The sequence below is a fragment of the Selaginella moellendorffii genome, unplaced genomic scaffold (assembly GCF_000143415.4).
Source record: "Selaginella moellendorffii unplaced genomic scaffold, v1.0 SELMOscaffold_119, whole genome shotgun sequence".
In the NCBI taxonomy this organism is placed as follows: domain Eukaryota; kingdom Viridiplantae; phylum Streptophyta; class Lycopodiopsida; order Selaginellales; family Selaginellaceae; genus Selaginella; species Selaginella moellendorffii.
Window position 1 is genome coordinate 159,111 of NW_003314380.1, and position 19,759 is coordinate 178,869.

At 47.6% G+C, this 19,759-nt stretch overlaps 4 protein-coding genes across 9 annotated transcripts; 3 read left to right on the top strand and 1 right to left on the bottom strand.

Annotated features, from left to right (window-relative positions):
* The first annotated feature begins 9 nt into the window (after positions 1 to 9).
* Positions 10 to 3,323, top strand: LOC9639550 (pentatricopeptide repeat-containing protein At2g33680). Its single transcript, XM_024665169.1, has 2 exons — positions 10 to 2,525; positions 2,846 to 3,323. Exons 1-2 carry the CDS (start codon positions 10 to 12, stop codon positions 3,321 to 3,323), a joined length of 2,994 nt encoding a protein of 997 aa, XP_024520937.1.
* A 7,543-nt stretch (positions 3,324 to 10,866) lies between these two features.
* Positions 10,867 to 14,293, bottom strand: LOC9639551. 4 transcript variants are annotated; one of them, XM_024665165.1, is made up of 6 exons: positions 14,259 to 14,293; positions 12,695 to 14,198; positions 11,288 to 12,641; positions 11,197 to 11,235; positions 11,029 to 11,127; positions 10,867 to 10,959 (listed from the first exon to the last, which is right to left on the bottom strand). In XM_024665165.1, the coding sequence occupies exons 2-3, from the start codon at positions 13,724 to 13,726 to the stop codon at positions 11,340 to 11,342; spliced, it is 2,334 nt and encodes a 777-aa protein (XP_024520933.1). In that variant the 5' UTR covers positions 13,727 to 14,198; positions 14,259 to 14,293; the 3' UTR covers positions 10,867 to 10,959; positions 11,029 to 11,127; positions 11,197 to 11,235; positions 11,288 to 11,339. The 4 variants fall into 4 exon arrangements, with proteins under 4 accessions (XP_024520933.1, XP_024520931.1, XP_024520932.1 ...); XM_024665163.1 differs by having other exon boundaries at positions 11,193 to 11,235; XM_024665164.1 differs by having other exon boundaries at positions 10,867 to 11,127.
* A 465-nt stretch (positions 14,294 to 14,758) lies between these two features.
* LOC9639552 lies at positions 14,759 to 17,180 on the top strand. 2 transcript variants are annotated; one of them, XM_024665197.1, is made up of 7 exons: positions 14,759 to 14,894; positions 14,955 to 15,045; positions 15,100 to 15,865; positions 15,920 to 16,273; positions 16,346 to 16,602; positions 16,670 to 16,916; positions 16,998 to 17,112. In XM_024665197.1, the coding sequence occupies exons 1-6, from the start codon at positions 14,801 to 14,803 to the stop codon at positions 16,893 to 16,895; spliced, it is 1,788 nt and encodes a 595-aa protein (XP_024520965.1). In that variant the 5' UTR covers positions 14,759 to 14,800; the 3' UTR covers positions 16,896 to 16,916; positions 16,998 to 17,112. The 2 variants fall into 2 exon arrangements, with proteins under 2 accessions (XP_024520965.1, XP_002991376.1); XM_002991330.2 differs by having other exon boundaries at positions 16,670 to 17,180.
* Positions 17,181 to 17,681: 501 nt separating this feature from the next.
* On the top strand, positions 17,682 to 19,751 carry LOC9639492. 2 transcript variants are annotated; one of them, XR_002991085.1, is made up of 3 exons: positions 17,682 to 18,807; positions 19,276 to 19,630; positions 19,691 to 19,751. XR_002991085.1 is itself a non-coding variant. In XM_002991331.2 (2 exons), the coding sequence occupies exons 1-2, from the start codon at positions 17,758 to 17,760 to the stop codon at positions 19,432 to 19,434; spliced, it is 1,209 nt and encodes a 402-aa protein (XP_002991377.2). In that variant the 5' UTR covers positions 17,682 to 17,757; the 3' UTR covers positions 19,435 to 19,751. The 2 variants fall into 2 exon arrangements, 1 of the variants encoding a protein (XP_002991377.2); XM_002991331.2 differs by having other exon boundaries at positions 19,276 to 19,751.
* Positions 19,752 to 19,759: the final 8 nt, after the last annotated feature.

Genomic DNA, 19,759 nt, shown 5'->3' on the forward strand with positions numbered 1-19,759 from the left:
GCATTTGGAATGGAGGATTTCCAGCGGCAGCGAGAGGATCTGGCGCGGGGTTTCCAAGCTTGCGGTGACGAGGGATCGGCAGACGCGCTTGCGCAGGGCAAATTTCTTCACTCCCAGGCCGCTCGCCTAGGCCTTGATCGCGACGAGCTTCTTGCCAAGAACATCGTCCACATGTACCTCCGGTGTGGATCCATCCCCGGCGCCAGGCAGGTCTTCGACAATCTCCACGATCGCGATGTGATCCTCTGGACCGCAATGATCACGGCATATGCCCGGAACGGGGATTTCCAGCAGGGAATGGCGCTACTCCGGGCGATGCTGCTCGACGGCGTGGCTCCAAACAAGATCACGATCTTGGCCGCGCTGGGGACGACCGATTGCGTAGTGGAGTCGCGATCGATCCATAGAATTCTCGCGGTGGAGAGCGGATTGGAGTGGGATGTGAGCGTCGGGACCGCGATCGTGAGCATGTATTGCCGCTGTGGTAGCCTCGAGGACGCGATCGATCACTTCGAGCAGATGCCAGTGAAGAACGTGGTGACGTGGAGCGTCGCCATGGCCGGTTGCAAGGAGCTCCATCGCCCGGAGCTCGGGCTGGAGATCTTCCGGGGGATGCTGCTCGAGGGCGCGGCAGTGGACAAGATCACGCTCGTCACACTACTTGATCTGTGCTCTTCCTGCGAAGATGTGGTGGTGGGGGGAGAGATCCTTCCCGACGATTTTCTCGGGAGATTCGGCGAGGAGATAGAGACCAACGTGATCGTCGGCACGGCGCTGGTGAATCTCTACGCCAAAGCTGGCGATCTGGAGAGAGCTTGCGGCGTTTTCTCGCGGATGAAGAACAGGAACGTCGTCACCTGGACGGCGCTCATCACCGCGCACTGCTGCTGCGATCGCGACGAGCAAGCGCTGGAGATCTTCCGGCAAATGCAGCTGGAGGGAGTTCGTCCCAACGCGGTGGTGTTCGTCAACGTCTTGAACGCCTGCTGCTCCATGCCCGCCGCGGGAAGAACAGTCCTGGAGCTCGTCCTCGAGTGTGGAGCCGAGCGCGACGCCATCCTCGGCAACGCCATCGTCAACATGCTCGGCAAATCCGGCCGCCTGGACGAAGCCCGCGAGTTCTTCGAGCGGCTCAAGAGCAGCGCCGCCACCCGCAAGAACTTGGTCCTCTGGAACGGGATGCTCGCGGCGTACGCGCTCCAGGGCGAGTTCCCAGCGGCCATGGAGGTGTTCGCCGGTATGCTGCTCGAGGGTGCCAAGCCCAACAAGGCAACGTACGCCAGCGTCCTCCTCCATTCCCGCCGAGCTCTCAAGAGCGTCACCTCCCAGCGCCACCTCAAGCTCTTGCGTCTCTGCGCCGAGGAGACCGGGCTCGGAGAAGCCATCGCCGGGTTGAGCACTCTGGATCATGGTTGCGAGCACGATGATCGCGGTCGCTCGCCCCGGGACGTTGTTTGGTGGACGGCGCTCATCGTCGAGTCGGCTGAAGATGGTCGTTACAGCGACTGCCTGGAGCACTTTGGGACGATGCAGCTCCACGGCGTCAAGCCCAACGCGGTCACTCTCGCCAACGTTCTCTACGTCCTCGGCCTGGACCGCGGCAAGCTCTTGCACGGCGTGATGGTCGACAGCGGGGTGGCGGTGGACGTTGGCGTCGGCACTGCTCTCATGAATCTCTACGCGCGGTCCAAGCTCCCGGAGCACGGCCACCGGGTGTTCCTGGAGATGGAGGAGCACACCACCGTCTCCTGGACTGCGATGATCGCTTGCTTCGCTCAGAACTCCCGGAACGCCGAGGCGCTGGGACTCTACCGGCGGATGCATCTCGAGGGCCACCGCGCCGACGCCAAGACCTTCACCACCATTTTGCTGGCCTGCTCGAGTTTGATCGCGCTGCCGGAGGTGAGGAGCATCCACAGCTGCGTCCACGAGAGTGGCTTCCACATCAACGACGCCGTGAGCACTACTTTGATGAGCGCCTACGGCAAATGCGGCACCCTCGAGGACGCGTCCCGGATCTTCCTCCACAGCAGCAGCACCAATCCGCTCAACACCTCCCGCTGGAGCTCGATGATCGCCACCTCGGCCAGGCACGGCTGCGCGGCGGAGGCGGTGGCGATCTTCCACCGGATGCAGCAGGAGGGAGCTCGGGCCGACGACGTAACTCTGCTGTGCGTCCTCGCGGCTTGCAGCCACGGCGGCATGACCGCCAAGGCCGTGGAGTTCTTCGTCTCGATGATCCACGACTACAAAGTTGGCCGGACGGGCGACCATTGCTCTTGCATGGCGGATCTCCTCGGACGGAATGGAAGGCTGGAGGATGCCGAGGAGCTCATTCGCAAGATGCCGTTTGAAGCTGCGGCGTCGGTGTGGATGACGCTGCTGGGGGCTTGTAGAACTCACGGAGATCTTCCTCGAGCTAAAGAAGCCAGTGACCAAGTATCCGGTATCAACCCCGAGCATGCACAGAGTTACATAGTGCTCTCCAATGTCTATGCGGAGAGTGGAACTAAACAAGACCACAGGTGTTCGCGAACGAGTTGCTTAGCTCAGTGAAAAACGATGAGAAGCACCTGTCGTGAGCTTGAGGTAAAGTTTGTCTGGAAATGGAGCTGCGGCATAGCGTCATAGACTCGTTTTGCATCTTCAAGTTGGGCATGGAGTGTTTCGTCCTAAAACGGATCTGATTGAATGCCTCTTTGACGCTCCCGAATCTGCCATACCATTGCACCAGCATGTTTGCCACAAAAACATGGCGAACAAGAGTGACGTCGGATTCCATACTCAACTATATAAATACATCTACTTTCGGAAAAAGTTAGGTCATCGTTCTGGAATGGAGGAGACTGCTGTACATGTCGGTCACAGATCCTGAGCGGCTGGATGAGTGCCTCAAACGTTTGGCGTTTAGTTCATGGCAAGGGATGTCGAAGCAGGAAATCTGGGACACGCTGATGCGTTTAGGGGTACCATTCAATTATTTAGCTTCGAAGCACAGTGTTCTTCTGAGCAGGCTGACTGAAAGGCCAGTGGAGAAGCCGCTCCCCTCACTCGATGATCCCAAGCCACGCCGCAGCTTGCAGCAAGCGAAGCAGGAGAAGCAGCAGCTGCTGAGTTTCTACAAGCTGCTGGATGCTTGGAAGCCCAGCCGCTGGAGCAGGAGTAGTCACCGCCTGAAGAAAGCGTACTCAAGCCTGATGGATGAGGCTAAGCCTCAGGCTGAGGCAGCCATGCGGAAGAAGTGCCGTGGCCTGTTGTTATCTTCACATGAGCTGCTCGATGAGGGGATTCCAGATGCTGGCGATCCAACTGACAATGAATAGTCAGTACCTAGATGCGCTCAAGAGAAAGGCGAGCAGTAGCAGCAGCAGCCTGGCCTTACTCCTCGGGTTCTTGTCGCGCTTCCTTGAGCTCATGTTGGGAGGAATCCTGCTACAGATGAGGGACCTGCGCCTCGTGTTCATACACTGGTGCGCCGTGGTGCTGGAGGAAGTGGAGGTTGCCGAGTCCAACATTTGCTGGAAGCACCTCATCGAGCTCTCCACCACGCTTCTCAGCGAGGACGAGGAGAAGTTGTTGCAGCTCCTCTGCAAAACCTGCCGCCCCACCAATCACCTCCTCCAGGGCATGCGGGTTGCTAGGAAGAACACCAACGCAGACATTATGAATGTTTGTTAAGATAGATAAGATTAACTGTTCATGAGGTCGGAACCCCTCGAGCTATACAAAAAGCTAGGTACTTATTTTGGATGTTGGCTTGAGGAGTTCTCAATCACCACAGAGCTAAAGAGGTGGCAATATTCCTTCTGGAAGATACGCGACACTTAACAGGAGGGCTATTGTGTCCATACCATCCTATTGTGTTGTTGAGGTGTTGGTGGGTGCTGGGCATCAATGTGTGGTGTGTGTCACTGTTTCCACCTCTTCATAACAGAGCTGGCAAAGCCGTTCCTCCCAGGGGAGAAGGGGTCGAGACCATTCCGCAACTACATCATGCAGTCGGTGACCGCCTGCGATCCTGTGTTTCCATTCGAGGATAACTCAGTTTTGATTTCTTTCAGTGTTCACCATTCAGAGATACCGCACGAATGTCGTAGAGTGATCAGCTCCTTGCAGCAATGCCATATTCAATTTAACATTTGTGAAATGGAAAAACATACGGTGTGGCAAGCATAACTTAGTACTTAAATTCTTCTCTGTTCTTCTTAAAGAATCTATCAATCCAATCCTGGCAACAAGCTTTGGAGGCTCCAACATCAATACAAGTGTGTGGTGCTGAAGATTTGTCTCTCGTTTTCTAAGAGAATAGAAAGCTTTCTTGTTCTTGATCCTGCAAGAGATACAACATACAGGTAAGAACTAGAGTGCGATGCGTTTCAGCCCATACTCAAGGTTTCTCGGTGTAAATAATATACCTGGAATATCTAAGTATATTTTAAAATATTTTTCAATCCAACTCTTCTCTATAATTTTTTTAATCAATGTTTAATGCTAATAATTTTACTTATGACTAATATAAATTGTTTTTTAATAGAAGATTTGAGCATGTATTATCATGGTTTACAAGAGAAAAACAACAGCTTATCTTCTTGGCATGTACACTTCAATATATTCACCATACTCTCAAGCTTCCATGCTATCATAGATGGAAGAGAATTTGTTAGTAATGATGAGATTTGCCATATATTGCAATTGATAAGCATGATTGTCCCATTGTCACAACTAGAACTATGAATCAATTCATGATATTAGGGCTATTGACATTGTTGATTGAATGCTAAAAGGTTTATTTGTTAGCAGAGTGATTTTCAACTAATGGAGCCAACTTGTTCAAACTCCTTGAGCTCAGCTTGGTATCATGTTCAATCCTCACCTCCAGCACCTTAGTCAAAACATCAATAGGATCTAAAATGCAAATTAATTTATCGAATCAAAGCTTATTGATATTGTTGATTGGATGTTGAGTTGTAGTGGATCCTAACATGTTCCATCCTCACCTCCACCACCTTACTCAAATTGTTCCTCACAACATTAGTAGGATCTATTGCAAACTCACCATTCAATTAGTAATGTCAATAAGCCCTGATTCAATAAACTAATTTGCAATTCTAGCATGTTCAATCCCTAGCATTTAATTAACAATGTCAATAAGCCCTAATTTAGTAAATTCGTTTGCAATCCCAACATGTTTAATCCTCACCTCCACCATCTTGCTTAAATTTTTCCTCACAACATCAATAGGATTCATAGCCATTGCAACTCAAATTCAATTAGCAATGTCAATAAGCCCTGATTTAGTAAATTAATTTGCAACCCCAACATATACAGTCCTCACCTCCACCACCTTGTTCAAATCATTTTTCACAACAATAATAATCTATAGTCACTACAACAATGCTTTTGGAGGAACTTAGTTAAATGTATCCCATGAGCCAATAAATTCTTCATCCTCAACAATGGTCATTAAAATCACTTTGGAATTGTAAATTCTCACCAACCAATCATACTATCAAACTAATCTTCTCTAAGATATGATTGGTAACATGCCCCTCTCTTTCAAGGTAAATTGGCCTGTGTTAATTTATCAAGTTATCCCAATAATAGAGTGTGAACCTTGTAGTATCTGTTGCATCTTTTTAACAACACTACTCAGATGACATCAAGGCCTTTATACACTTGAATTCCTTTTCTAGATCATCCATTAGTAACTAATTTTCCACCTTGTGAATTGCATAACTGTATCAAGTGAGCCAGATGCCATAAGGTGTATTAGTTTCATGACACAAACCAGGAACATAAATCCAAGCTTATTATTTTAAGCTACCATGTGTGGGAGTTTCCATACAAGGATAGCGACATGCTTTTCTAAAGGCTTTATGCCATGACTTTCCTTGTTGTGAGAAGCTAGTGAAGATTTTGGAGGAACAACCACCTAATTTGAAGTTTGAGATAGTTTGAGACAAAAGCATAGCTAAACTATGCTTTTGTCAAAATAAAATTTGTAATGAAATAGAGATAAAAAAATAAAAAATTTCATCTATATAAAGAAAAGAGTAAATGTAAAATAACAAATAAAGGTTTAAGATTATAAAAATTATAATAAAACTTAATTTATACCGACATAACATTCTTGAATAAAATATAAAACAAACCATAGCAAATTGTTTCTAAACCCTATAAATCACTAAACAGTTGATTTGGGAGGAGCAAAAGATAAAAGGAGGAGAATGGAAATAAGAAGGGTTAAATTCACTTTATAGTGATAATGTTTAAAACATTTAAAAGTGTTATTGAAATTTTCTTTAGGAAAATAAGTGTTTGAGTGTGTGAGCTCTAATTATAGTGAGGATTGGAATGACCTCAATGTAACTCATAGTCAACTGTGGAAACACAATATTCCTAAATAATTCTTAATATGATCTATTCATTAGATTCTGACCAAAGTTATAATATGGCAATATATTGTATAACACCTTGTGGTCTTGTTTTTGGGTAAGATTTCTATTAGGATTGAGATAGTTGGAGGTTGGTTTCAAGCCCAATTTGTTCTTTTCACTTTTATTGGTCAAGAAATAGCTTTGTAGTGATTCATCCATGAAAGGAGTAACTTTGCAATGGTAGAAAGTATTCACTAAGATGTATTGTCAAATGGGTTGCCATGTTTATGCATAAAATTTTAGCAAAAACACATCATAAACTCTGTTTGTGCCACACATTAGAAACATCCAATATGTCAATATCATCCATCCATTCAAATAGGTTCTTATAGAATCACACCACATGCTCGTACAATTCATCCTATAAGTTGTCAATGCATTGCAAGATAGGGAGGTTAGTAGTGATGAATATACATTAGAAAATATTAAAGTCAAAGTTGGTTTCTTGTTAATATCCCACAAATAAAACTTTTGTCTTGAAGATCCTAACAACATTCCAACTTGCTCTCTATTACATTATGTTCATGAGCATTATCACTCTTTAGGCCAGCCAAATCTATATATAGCCCATATATATGTGTTGAAAATTACATGGTGGTTGATAGCTTGCAAGTGACTATATAATGAGTTGCCCCACATATCAAAGCGTGAATGTAGAATTTATATGATACAAACTTGTAATATGCTACCACATAAAATGTTTAAGTCTTCATAATTACAATGAAATTTATTCATAGTTTATATGGCATAACATATAAAGCTTCACATTAGTGTAAATCTGTCTTCAAATTTTAGACAGATGCCTCTATTATAGCTTTGCCAGATCATGCATTGCTAATGCTTTGTGAACTTACCATTAGCTGAATCTATATTTTATTGTTTGATAACTATATTGGAAGTTGATGATACCAGCTATTTATAGCTAGGTTAGTTTATATACCTCCTCTGTTGGTACTCTATTATATACACCCTTCCAATTGAGAATGACAATATATATATTTCTATAACATATTTGTACAACATTGGTCTTGTAATTTAGAGGTAGTTTCCTAGGTATATAGTTTTCATATTAAAAATCTTGAGGAGTAGCTAGGTGCTAAATGCATCTAGACTAGAAAATCCTCTTGTTCGCAAAAAAGTCTTCAATGTTTTAGAAATTAAAAAGTTACAGATATGAGTGTGAAATTTCTAATTACAGGCAAAACATTGTCTTCCACCACTTCTTCCACATTATGGAACCACTTTTAGAAGCAGAGGACAAAATGTTATTTGCCTCCTCATATAGTGTTTCACATAACTATTTGAGCTTACTCATTGAATTGTACACTAGCAAATCCTTTTATTTGCAAAAAGGTTTTCGAATGCTTGTCAACACCTTATCTCCATGTTTTTGGACTCAACAACATACGCTCACCATATAGTGTGTGCCTTATGTTTTGGCCCTAACCCAGGACCCATTGAGAAAAACTCATGATTCATGGATACCATGAATGCATGTGGCATCCATGCATAGGTTATATGACTCATGGTTTCCATTATAAAGAGATATTTGTGTATATAAATAAATTGTTATGCATTGCATATAATAACGTTTGGTTTACTTAATAGTAGTAGTATTCTTACTTATTAATCCAATTGATCAAATAAAGTTTATAATTATAAGTATGTTTGTAATTTATAAACACAAGATTAATCTTATTGCATATCAATCATTAGATGATAGAATAAAAAAGAATATACTAAAAAGGGTTTAAGAAAATTTATAAATTATAAAAAAATGTATAAATCATAAATACAAAATTAATTTAAATGAATAACAACTGTCAGATGGTAAAATATCCTAGAATATCCAAGAATATCCTAGGTATATCCACTACCATCCTATAGATTTGCTTAAACAAACCAAAAACTCATTTATCTAACATCCAATCAGAAATTAACAACTTGGTGCAATTTACAAATTGCACTCCATATTTGGGAGTATTTTAATGCAGAACTTGGCACTGCGTGTTTGATGTAGGGGAGAAGGCATATATCCTTCCTTTGCTCTTGATATAATCATGGTTAAAATGCACGAGGTACATGCTCCATCCTCGACGAAAGAGACTAAAACGTTTCCACTGTTGGTGAAGATCCCGAGCTTGGCGAGTGAGCAGAATGTCGGTCGAATTGTCTGGTTCTTACATTGAGCTTTTTTTGTGCAGGTGGTCGGCACTGAGCGAGAAAGCTGGCTCTTTTGGTGTTGCAGGCGACGACGAAGAGGACGACAGTGGTCGGAGAGAAAGTGAAACATCACCAGTCTTATCTGTGTTATGAGAAAAATTTGGAGCGGGCTTTAGGAGTTGTTTTGTAGTGGCTCTACCTTTTGTACCTGCAAAGAAGCTTGAAACGCGTGTCAAGAAAAGCTTTCAGTCAAAAAGCCTCTCCGACGTCTTGTCATACAGCTTTGATCGTCGGAAAGTCTCTACTCCTTCCAGATAGCGTTCTCTCAAGCGGTTCATGCCACACGCCCAAACTCTTTGAAGTCGGACCATATGTGCTGGACCATCATCTCCTGAGAACATACGATCCACTACTTCGGCTTTGTTACTTAATATCTTTTAGAGACATTTGCGTCCATCGCACTGCTTCTCACAAAGTTCAGCATAGCCTTTGAAGAACGATCCAGCAGCCACCGCGCCGATGCCAAGACTTCACCTCCATTTTGCTGGCCTGGTCGAGCTTGATCGCGCTGCCGGAGGTGAGGAGCATCCACAGCTGCGTCCACAAGAGCGGCTTCCAGCACCACCCTGATGAGCGCCTACGGCAAATGCGGCACCCTCGAGGACGCGTCCCGGATCTTCCTCTACAGCAGCAGCACCAATCCGCTCAACACCTCCCGCTGGAGCTCGATGATCGCCACCTCGGCCAGGCACGGCTGCGCGTCGGAGGCGGCCACCGGATGCAGCAGCGGGCCGACGACGTAACTCTGCTGTGCGTCCTCGCAGCTTGCAGCCACGGCCAAGGCCGAGTTCTTCGTCTCGATGATCCACGACTACCACGTTGGCCGGACGGACGACCACTGCTCTCGCATGGAAGGCTGGAGGATGCCGAGGAGCTCATTCGCAAGATGCCGTTTCAAGCTGCGGCGTCGGTGCGGATGATGCTGCTGGGAGCTTGTAGAACTCAAGGGATCTTCCTCGAGTAAAGGAGGCCAGTGCCAGGTGTCCGGTATCAGCCCCGCCAAGCACAGAGTTATATAGTGCTCTCCAATGTCTACGCGGAGAGTGGAACTAAACAAGAGCACAGGTGTTCGCGAACGAGTTGCTTAGCTCAGGGAAAAAGAATGAGAAGTACCTGTGAGCGCTTGTTATAAGCTTTGCTTACTGAGGATCGCTGTGGGGACTACCAGGAAGAGATGAGGTTTTTTTGATTGGATAAGGAGCAGTCGATGCGCATCTGGTGGAGAAGAAGAGAAAGAAATGACTTCTTTTATCTGGCTGGCAAGAAAAAATGAACGAAGCAACTAGTTACCTTTCTTTTCTCTTCTCCAGGAACCTTTGGAGAGAGGCTTTTCTAGCTTGTGGCAGTGCTGCGCAGTGATGAAACGTTTGGAGCTTGAAATAGCGAAGCAAGAATTTACCTGAACATTTTGAGTTTGACGAGGAGCTCTGGGATATGTTGTTGGCGGAGAGCAGTAGATTTACTGCAGCGGCGGCTGTTTCCGAGCTACCAGATGCCACGCTCCCGGCCAGAAGCATTATAGCTTGAGCCTAGAACATACAGTGGTCAAGAAAATCGAAATAGAGTAAGAAGCAAAACTTACCTTATCGATAGGCATGCTTTCGTACACGGCCACTTTGCCATCGTATAACATTGTAAACTCTCCAGAGAACGCTGGCTGTTTTGGTGTTGGAGGCGACGAAGACGACGACGGCGGTCCGAGAGAAAGTGAAAGATCACCCGTCTTATCCGTGTTATGCGGAAGATTTGGAGTGAGCTTTAGAAGCACGCTCTGGCCTTGATTTTCAGTTGTTTTGTAATGGCTCCAAGGGCGAAGAGACCATCTTCCAGGATTACAAACGCCTGCAACGGTGAGAATAAGCGTCCAAAGGGCAGAAATTTCTGAAAGCTTACCAGCGGTCATGTAGCTTTGCATGAATCCAAATCCCTGTCTGGAACTCAACGCGTGCTCCGCATTGCGGCTACTGGATGCGCTTCCAAACGCTGCAGCGAGTTGGAAACCTGTCTGCCTGCTCATCTGCTGGAGTCGGGAAAGAGAAGCTGCTTCACCATCTCCATCCAATTGGAGAGAAACTCGAGAACCATTTGCCGCTCCACCGGAGAGATCTCTCGTCGATTCCATACCACTGGCCATTGCAAACACCTCGCCTGCTAAAGCTTCAACTAGGTAGTATCTCCCCCCAGTTTATGTCTCGAACAACGACCAGACCTGGAAATCTGAGAGAGTACAGGGACTGCCTTTCTTTTGAGGAACATCCATAGCCAGATGTGTGGTGCGGATCACTTTGAAGTTCAAAGGCTATACAGATGTGCGCAGACGTAGACGGGTGAATGTCCTCATGTACAAACAAGAAAATAATTCACTGACCTGAGGGTACCACATGCTTATACGCTCACAAAATTCACAGCACACGATCGTCGTAATCAAAGCAATCCATGCTTTCCCCGTGCCATCAACATCGCATGTCTGTAAGGAAATTCACAAGAAAACAAAAGTCAGAACCGCTTAAATAGTTGTAATGGGAAACATACCTACAACCACGTTGTGCCCACCGCGGCAAGCTCGGAAACAACTCTGAAAATAAGTGCCACTCTCGTCGCATAAACAACTCAATAAAGCTCGGTACCTTTCTTTGCAAAAGCGCTTGTCCAGCTTGAAACGAGTGTCGAGGAACACACTTATGCCAGAGAAAAGCTGTCGTCGAAGAACGCTGCATGCCTCTCCGGCATCTTGTCATACAGGTTTGATCGCCGGAAAGTGTCGACGATGGTTGATCCTCCTTCCAGATAGCGCTCTCTTAAGACGTTGAGCTCCTTCATGCCGCACCCCGCAAACTCGTCAAAGTCGGATCTGATGTGCTGGACCATCATCGCCCCCAGGCCCGCCGAGAACATACGATCCACTACGTCCTGTCCACCGGCTTCGGCGATCGCAATCAAAGCGTCCATCGCACTGCTTCCCACAAAGTTCCGCGTGGTCTTTGAAGAAGGATCCAGCAGCTTAACCAGCTCGTCGATGGGCATAATTCGCAGAGTTTCTTGAGCGTTCTCGGCAGCGGAAATAAACGTTGCCAGCTTCTTCAAGACGTGAACCATGCTCGACAGTGAGTCATCGTCGGGCTTCAGAAGTTGCCGGATATGATGAATTATTCCAGTGTCTATAAAACTGCTCAAGTTGTACTCCCAGTCGCTTGGAGTATAGTAGTTTGCGATGAAGCGGAGAGCCGACTGTGCTGCCTTTCCTCCGGGAACAAGTTCCGGAATAAGTCTCGGGATCCCGGGCCCCAGAAGTAGAACGAATGACTGGCTAGTCTCCGACCAGTCTTGATACGTCTTGCAAAGGGAGCACAGGTTTATAGTCGCGTCGAAAACGCTAGCCTGTAGAGCTTCGTTCCTTGACCCGAGGATCCTGAGAAGAGCATCCCCTGCCATTTTTCTCGGTCTTTCTTTCCCGTATCTATAAAGCCACGGAGCTACTGTGGCTAGCTCTATGGAGGAGTCCGGAAGTTTCAGGAGTTCCAAGCGTTCGTGGTCTTTCTCGGCAAGGTAGAGAGCGACCATGTCGTGAATAATGTAGCTGTAGGACGACTTATGCTTGCCGATCAAAGAGCCTTTCAGAAGAGCACCTATAGCCAGCCGAAAAGTTCCTTGCAGCCCAAGAGCACGCCACATTTCTTCGAGACATGGCTCTGGAATTGGTTCCACCCATGATAGTGCAGCAAAAGCGGTGAAAAACTCCCTCGTCTCCTTTTCCATCGCCTTCAGGCTAAACTCGAGGGAACCAAACACAGTAGCGGCGTTTGATACGTCGTAGTCCATGAGATCCTTGTTTGGAACAGGGGCTCGGCTGGCATAAATCGAAAGATCGTTAATTGCCTGAAGCCATTGCTCGTGCCTGGATTCTCCTTCCAGAGCCTGACCGATCACAGTGACTGTGAGAGGATGATGTCCGCAACGATGTAGGAGTTCGTCAGCAAGTTCCTGAGAATACTCGTTAACAGCCGAAAGATTAAAAGGAAAAACTATACTTGTACCGGTAAGTCTTGCACTTGGCTGTGGTGCCGTAGGATTTCTTTTCCAACTTGAGCGACGTCTTCCTTCGTTACCTCCACTTTGTCAACGTCACTCGAAACCATCGCATATAGCCTTGTTGTCACCAGGTACTTACACTGATTCCCCTGGAGTTTCATGAACCGGATCACCACGTCTGCCTCCCACACATCGTCAACGATGATCAAGTAGTTCTTCTCCTTGAGCGTCTCCTCTAAGATAACGAAGGCTTCTTTCAAGCTTATGCCGTCGAGGTCGTGCTTCTTATAGCCCAGCTGCGTCCGTAGGAGGTGAACAATCTTCTCAGCAAAGTCTTTCTGGTACTCTTTAGTGTTGTTTCCCAATGCAGCTCTGCTACACCCATAGCCAAGCAAAACTTTCAAGCTGCCGTCTACGAATCTCGTTGGCAGAGAGCTTGCTCCCACAAAATGAGCAAGCGATGACTTCCCGATACCAGAGAGGCCGTGCACGAGGACAACCTTGTGAGGGCTGCTCGCGAGAAGATCGCACACCTCCTGGACTTTAGAGCGCAATGGCTGGTAGCCATCCTCTGGTTGCAAAGTTAAGTAAGATGGTAGTCCTTGAGCGTACCTCTCCATGGCCTCTTCGATGCTGACTGGAACATTTTGCTGCTCAAACCATTTCTGCAGCTGGGATTCCATGGAGTATGCGATTCTCAGCAGCTCGTCCCCGACAGCTGCTGACCAGCAGCACGCCATGACCCGTGTCAATCCTTTCCTGGAAGTGAGCCTCTCGGCCTTTCCTACCTCAGTGCTAAACTCCTGGACAAGCTCACGTAAATCTCGAAGCCTGGCCCGAAACTCGTCATTGTGAAGCTTGTTCGCGTACTTCTTCTCTGTCTTGGTCACGGAGCTCTCTAGCTGGGTCACTAACCTCTTCAAGTTCTGAAAGTTCGATGGCGCCTCATCTAGATTCACAGACGCGTCCTTGAGAGCCTTCACACCTTGAATGAAGCTTGTGATGACGCTGCTTGCGAGCACTGCCGCGTCCGCCATCGCTCAGGAGCTCTTGCATCTACCGGAAACTCGGGGGGCTTCGACGAAATGACGCTGCCTTGGTTGACCCATGTACGGTAGAGACTAGCCAGCCGTCCAAAACTCCTTGGCGCAAGCCTTTCCTGCGTTTTCTTCCAGCTCTCGGGCATACCCAGCCACCACCCTCGAGACTATCTTCTTCGGGTGAAGGATCAATTCGTGTTGCATGACTATCGTTACTGTCGTGGTTTTTCTCTCCCCTTCGCATCATCCCCGTCACTAGATCCGACTTATCGTTCTTGCCTCGAGTATCCACCACTTCCTCTAACTCGGCCTCATTTACTACCATGATTCCGTGCGAGCAATCCTTTGCTTGAGTTTCCACCACTCCCACTACATCCGGTCTGTGTTCGTCGAGAGTTTTTAAAGCTTTTGCATCGTCAATCGCTTCCAAGCTAGCTCGGCTACTATCTGGATTTTTCGCACCAGTCGCCTAGAACAAAAACATAAAGAGAAAACTTAGAAGCAACACAAACACACAAGAACCTCATACCTGTGAGTAAGTGTCCTCCTTTTGTAGGCCTGGACCACTAGTCTCTTTTTCTTTTTCTTTTTCTTCTTCTTCTTCGGAATTGCCAGGATCGGTAAAATCTCTCCGCAAGCACTCTCGATCATCTTCTATTTCCTCGTCGTCTATCTGTTCCTCCCTACTTCCTGCAGGGATTTCTAGCAAATTCTTGTTCGAAGAGTGTGATTGTCCTCTATCTCCCTCAAAATCTTGCGAATAATCTAGAGAAGAAGCCACATTGTAGCGAGGAGGCGAGAATAGATCTATCAAGGCCTCCGTGCCAAGGCATGAAAGAGGATCGCGGAGATATCTCTCATCTGTGAATCCAGAAATGCTATCCGGCTCCATATTTCCGTCGATCCTAGCTCAACATACGGGTAAAACGATCACTGCTTGGGCGCCATTCTCTTCCTCTACGCGAAGAGCCCTACAACGCTATGTCAGTACGTGGCACAATCCCACTGGCTTATTTGGGGTTTATCACTTTTTTAGGGTTCATAGGGTTAGGGTTTAAGGTAGCGCCCACAATGCTCAAGCAGGTGATTGCGCGCGGCGTTATACAATCCGCGCCGATCTTGCTGCGACGATCCACATTCGCGCGAAACCTCTCCCAGTCTGCCGGTAAGATCAAGAATGCGCATTTTTCTTCCGCGATTTCACAGGCATGCTCACACTTCCCAGCTGCATTGCAAGAGCCGGCGGCAGCGGCAGTGGACAAGAATGCGGCGATTCGCGAGGAGAGGATTTTGCGCATGGAGGCCTATGTCCGCAAGTAAGCTCCGTTTTTTTTCTAGAATCTGGAGAATGTAGCTAAACGTTTCGTTAGGCATTGGGCCGAGAAAGGATGTCTTCCAAAAGCTTACATCCTGACAAAACAGTTTGGCGGAGCTAGAACAATCGCCCCCAAGGTGCTGGAACGCCTAGAGCCGGAGCTAAATAAGAACGGCGTTCCGGACGCTGCTGCTAGTTCTAAGCCAGCGACGGCTTCCAAGTCATCGCCAGCTTCAACGCAAAAGGCTTCTAGCGACGGTCCAGCCAACATGAGTGTAGCAACTTCGACTTCTCATATTGCGGCTAGTACTCCCTCTCCTGGTTCAAGCACGCCGTTAAGCTCCAAAGCGACGAGTTCAGAAACAGGCGTGAAGGATCAGGGAAAGAAGGAGGTCCAAGCAGCAGCGGAAGTAAAAGAACCGGCCTTCAGTTTGTGGGAGAAGCTCCACAGCATTGCATCGGCGAAAGCGACTCCAACGCGTCCGTCTCAAGCGCCATCGGCTCGGCCTGCTATCACGCCGCCGCCGCCTCCAAGGCAGTCAGCTGCATGTGACTCAACTGAAGAAGACGATAGCGAAAGTGAGAGCAGCGACAGTGAGGTGGATTTGCCGGCGGGGTCCGAGGACAAGAATCCAGCACAACCTTTGTTTCGAAGTGATTTGCAACCGAGGCATGGATTATACATAAAGTTCCTCGCTCCTCAAGCGACAGAGTCGGATGTCAAGGCCGCTTTTCGGAGCTGTGGAGACATTCATAGGATCCAAATCGTTCGAAGTCGAAATCCTGGCGCAAAGTACATCTATGGTTTTGTGGATTTCACGGTAAGTACTATAGAAGCTCCACGCTTTTGTTCTAATCATTCAACTTATTGACAGACTGAAGAGGCACTGAACTCTGCGCTGAAAAAGGAGATCATTATCAGGGGCATCAAAGTTCAAACCGAAACTTCAAAGAACGGAGCTCCGAAAGAGAAACAACAGAAGCAAGAGTCTGACTCGGACGATGACGCTGCAAAGTCGAACAAAAACAAAACAAGCTTAGCAGTTACAAAGACTATGGACGATCTGGCCTTGCCCCCCGAAAAGAGGCGATGCACTCTAGCCCTCGAGAGCATACCGCATGCAAGCCTTCCTCAGATCATCGATGCCTTGGGGCAGTATGGAGAAGTCGTCAACTCACAGACAAAGCATAGCTCTGGCGGAAACACGACTGCGTACGTTGAATTCAAGGTACTTTTGTCTGCCATTCTTTCTATCCGACTTGCTGGAGCCTTACACCTGTTCTTTTCGTTTTTGTTGCAGAGCGAGATAGAAAAGGATACCGCTTTGGCAGCTTCTAAAGTGATCCTTGGTGGGAAATCCCTGAAACTGACCAGAGTCGATATTCCTCTAACGACAGTAGTAAGGCTATCTAATATCCCAGCAGATGCACGTGAAAAGATCGCGAGCAGCTATAAATCTTACGGACAAGTCGACAAGGTTGATCCCCGGATGGATGGCGTCGTGGACATTTATTACAGTGCGTCTGAGATCAAAAACATGGCGAAAATCCTGGACAAGTAAGGCTTTTTCTATTTGTTTGTGCGTGCGTTTGCTTCGATTTGCTAATGTGCGTTGTCTGCTCAGGTTGAACGGATTGCACGTAAGTAGAAGAAAGCTGCGAGCGATGCCTGCTCCAATAAGCTATCCAAAAACAATGGCGGAGCTCGCTGGTACGCCGCAGGGATTGAAGTGGCTCGAGTCGCAAAGGGAGCTCGTGAGGAAGAACTTGGAGATCTCTCTTGCGAAAGCAGCCATGTATAGCCGGGATTTCGAGCAGCTCCTCACGACGACGTCAGTTCCAGCCAAGTAGATCGCCTCCAATTGAGTCAAGGTATAGAAAAACGCTCGAGATTTTTTGTTCTTTCTTCCTCTTTGTCTTGGAAGTTTGCTCGCCATAAATCCGGGCTTGCAGGTAGTGGAGCAAGCAATCAATCGAACGCAGACACTGACCACGAAGTAAATCGAGAAGAGTTTTTTTTTTTTGTCCTTTAAATTGCTCTAAAGTTTTGGCGTCTTTTTAAGCTGCGCATCGAAGAGCTATTAGAAGAGAAGAATGTGATAGCAACCTTTGCAAGATAAATCGTTTTCAAAGGTATGATAGTCGTCGGAACCATATAGTCGTCTTTAAATATGTGGAGGTATCTATCCCATGGTCAGTCCAGTATGTAGTGTACCGCATGAGTTATATCTCGTGGCACTATTCATCTTAGTATTCCTGGTTTTGAGTTATTGGCGGACGTGTACCGGCGGGTACCGACGTTTAGTTTGCTCTGGTTAACATGGTAAAAATAGTTTCAGTTTCTCTTAAGTCGGCCTGGGTAAATGTAGATTTCTTTCTTAAGAATGGGACTGACAAATCTGCCATGGCAGCAGTTCCCACAGGTATGGCTCTACATGACTTTCAAATTTCCAAGGATTAGTCTTAAGCAATCATATTTGATTAGTTGTTTGAAGAACAATATAGTTGCGGTGCAGCTAGAAAGCGACTGATTTTGATTTTGGATCCTAAGCATGGGGCGTTCGTATAATACAGGATCGTTTACGGTCTACGATACGGCGTTTCTGGCGGTCACGGGCCCTGTGCATAGCTATGCCTGGTGGGGAATTAGTTTTCTAGGTAGAGTAGGGTTTGGACCGATCGACCCTGCGCATCTTCGGCATTTCGAGCGCGAATGGGATCGGTGGATGGAGATTATTGTGTAGAATCGAAGAAATCGGCAGTGGCGGGGGGAGGATCGAGCGCCACGGCCACGGCGGCGGCGAGCAGAGGCGCGCGGCGGAGCCTGGCCAAGGATCTCAAGGATCAAGAGCCCTACTCCCCGCGGCTCTTCACCAAGAAGCAGCTGCTCCTCCTCCAGCAGCAGCGGCAGTACCAGTTCTTGGAAGATCATCATCGCCAGCAGCATTCCCAGCAGCAGCAGCAAGCGCCAGTCAATCTTCTCAACTCGAGAAGGGTTTATCCCTCTTCCTCCTCCTCCAGGCAGCTCCTCCTGCGCAATGCGGCGGATTTCGACAGCTCCAGCCATGGATCACCGCTCGTTCTTCCCCGCAAGGTCCCCAAGAAGATGGTCGTGGATGAGAAGCAGCTGGCCATGAAGCTCCTCCGGGCAAGGAATCTCGTCTCTTGCTCCTCCACCTCTTCCTCTTCTTCCTCGTCGGAGAATGCATCGCTCAGGGCATCGGCCGAGGGTGGGGATATTTTGCCCAGATCCTCGCTCGATATTCCGAGGAGGAGCTTGCTATCGGGCTATGGCGGCGCTAGAAGCCAGCAGATTCACTCCCTCGTCCGCCAAAAATCAGTGTCCTCCAGTAGCAGCAGCCTAGAGAACGCCGGCGCCGAGGAGAAGATCAAGGCATTGTCGAGCGGGACGATGGTGATGTCTTGCTCGGGGCGGAGCTCCGACGCCGAGGAGAGCACCAGTGGCAGCAGCGTGGTGAGGATGATCATGGGAAGAAATGGAAATGGTGGATATGCGAGGAGAGCGCACCACCACATCCCCCCTACTGCTCCTCCAGCGCCACCTCCAGTGGCTCCAATGCTCTTGCGATCGGCGTCGTGTTCTTCCGCGATGTCGAGCTCTTCCAGCTTGAGCAAACTGGTAAGGTTGAAAGCCGCGGATATGGGCGTGACGATGCAAGAGCACGCCTTCTACTGCGCGAACCAGGTGCTGGACGCCATGGACAAGCTGCATTGTAAGAGAGTGGCTTGGACGCTCAAGAAGGTATGCTCTTTTTCTTTATGTTCTTCGTGTGTTCTTCCCATTCTCGAGTCAGTGCGTGGATTAGTTCTTAAGAGTTGTTTGCATCATGTCGACTGCATTTTTTTTTCCTCGCTCTCTGTTGTGCTCTCTGGCATTGTTCTTCATTCAAACGATCGCCTTCTTGTGCGATTCTTTGACGTTTTCTTTTCCCTTCTTTTCTTTTGTGTTCCAGAGTTTTTGGCTGCTTTCGATTGCACTTTGGTATTCTCGCTCCATTGTTTATTTCTCTCCAGATTCTCAGTCTTGCGATCATCAGTCGTGTTTAATTACTGGGCTCTCTCTCTCTCTCTCTCTATCGGCGTGTGCGTGTTCATGCGATTCCTTTTTCCTCGGTTGTTTAATGTTTCTGGTCAGATCTTTCTTTTTTCTCGAGTCTTCGCTCATCGCTTCCCAGTCAAACTTATGCTTTTGCTTTTGTTTTCTTGGTAGGAATTTGACAAGGCATACGGGCCAGCATGGCACTGCATTGTGGGGACGAGCTTTGGATCTTATGTGACACACTCGGTCGGTGGCTTCCTCTACTTTTCTATTGGCAAAGTTTCTGTTCTACTTTTCCAAACGGCCGTGGAACTGATAGAACATCACTGAAGAAGAAGAAGAAAACAGCTCACTCACTCGTTTCCAACAACACCAAGGCAAAAGATAAAAGAAAGGATTTGTTTGAGGACAGATTCAGATCATCGCAGGCTTTAACTTTTGCTTCGACTCTTTTTGTTCCAGAGGTTGAAGTTTGAGGCCTGGATCTGGACGTGATCTGGATCGAGAGAGCGAGCGAGCGAGTGTGGTTTGTTCGTTTCTTTTTCCTAGCTAGGATTGATTGATCTAATCTTGTGTTGGTTCATAGTTTCAGGAAAGCTGTAACCTAAGAATGTACAGGAAAGAACAGACCCAAGACTTTCGTGTCACATCCTCT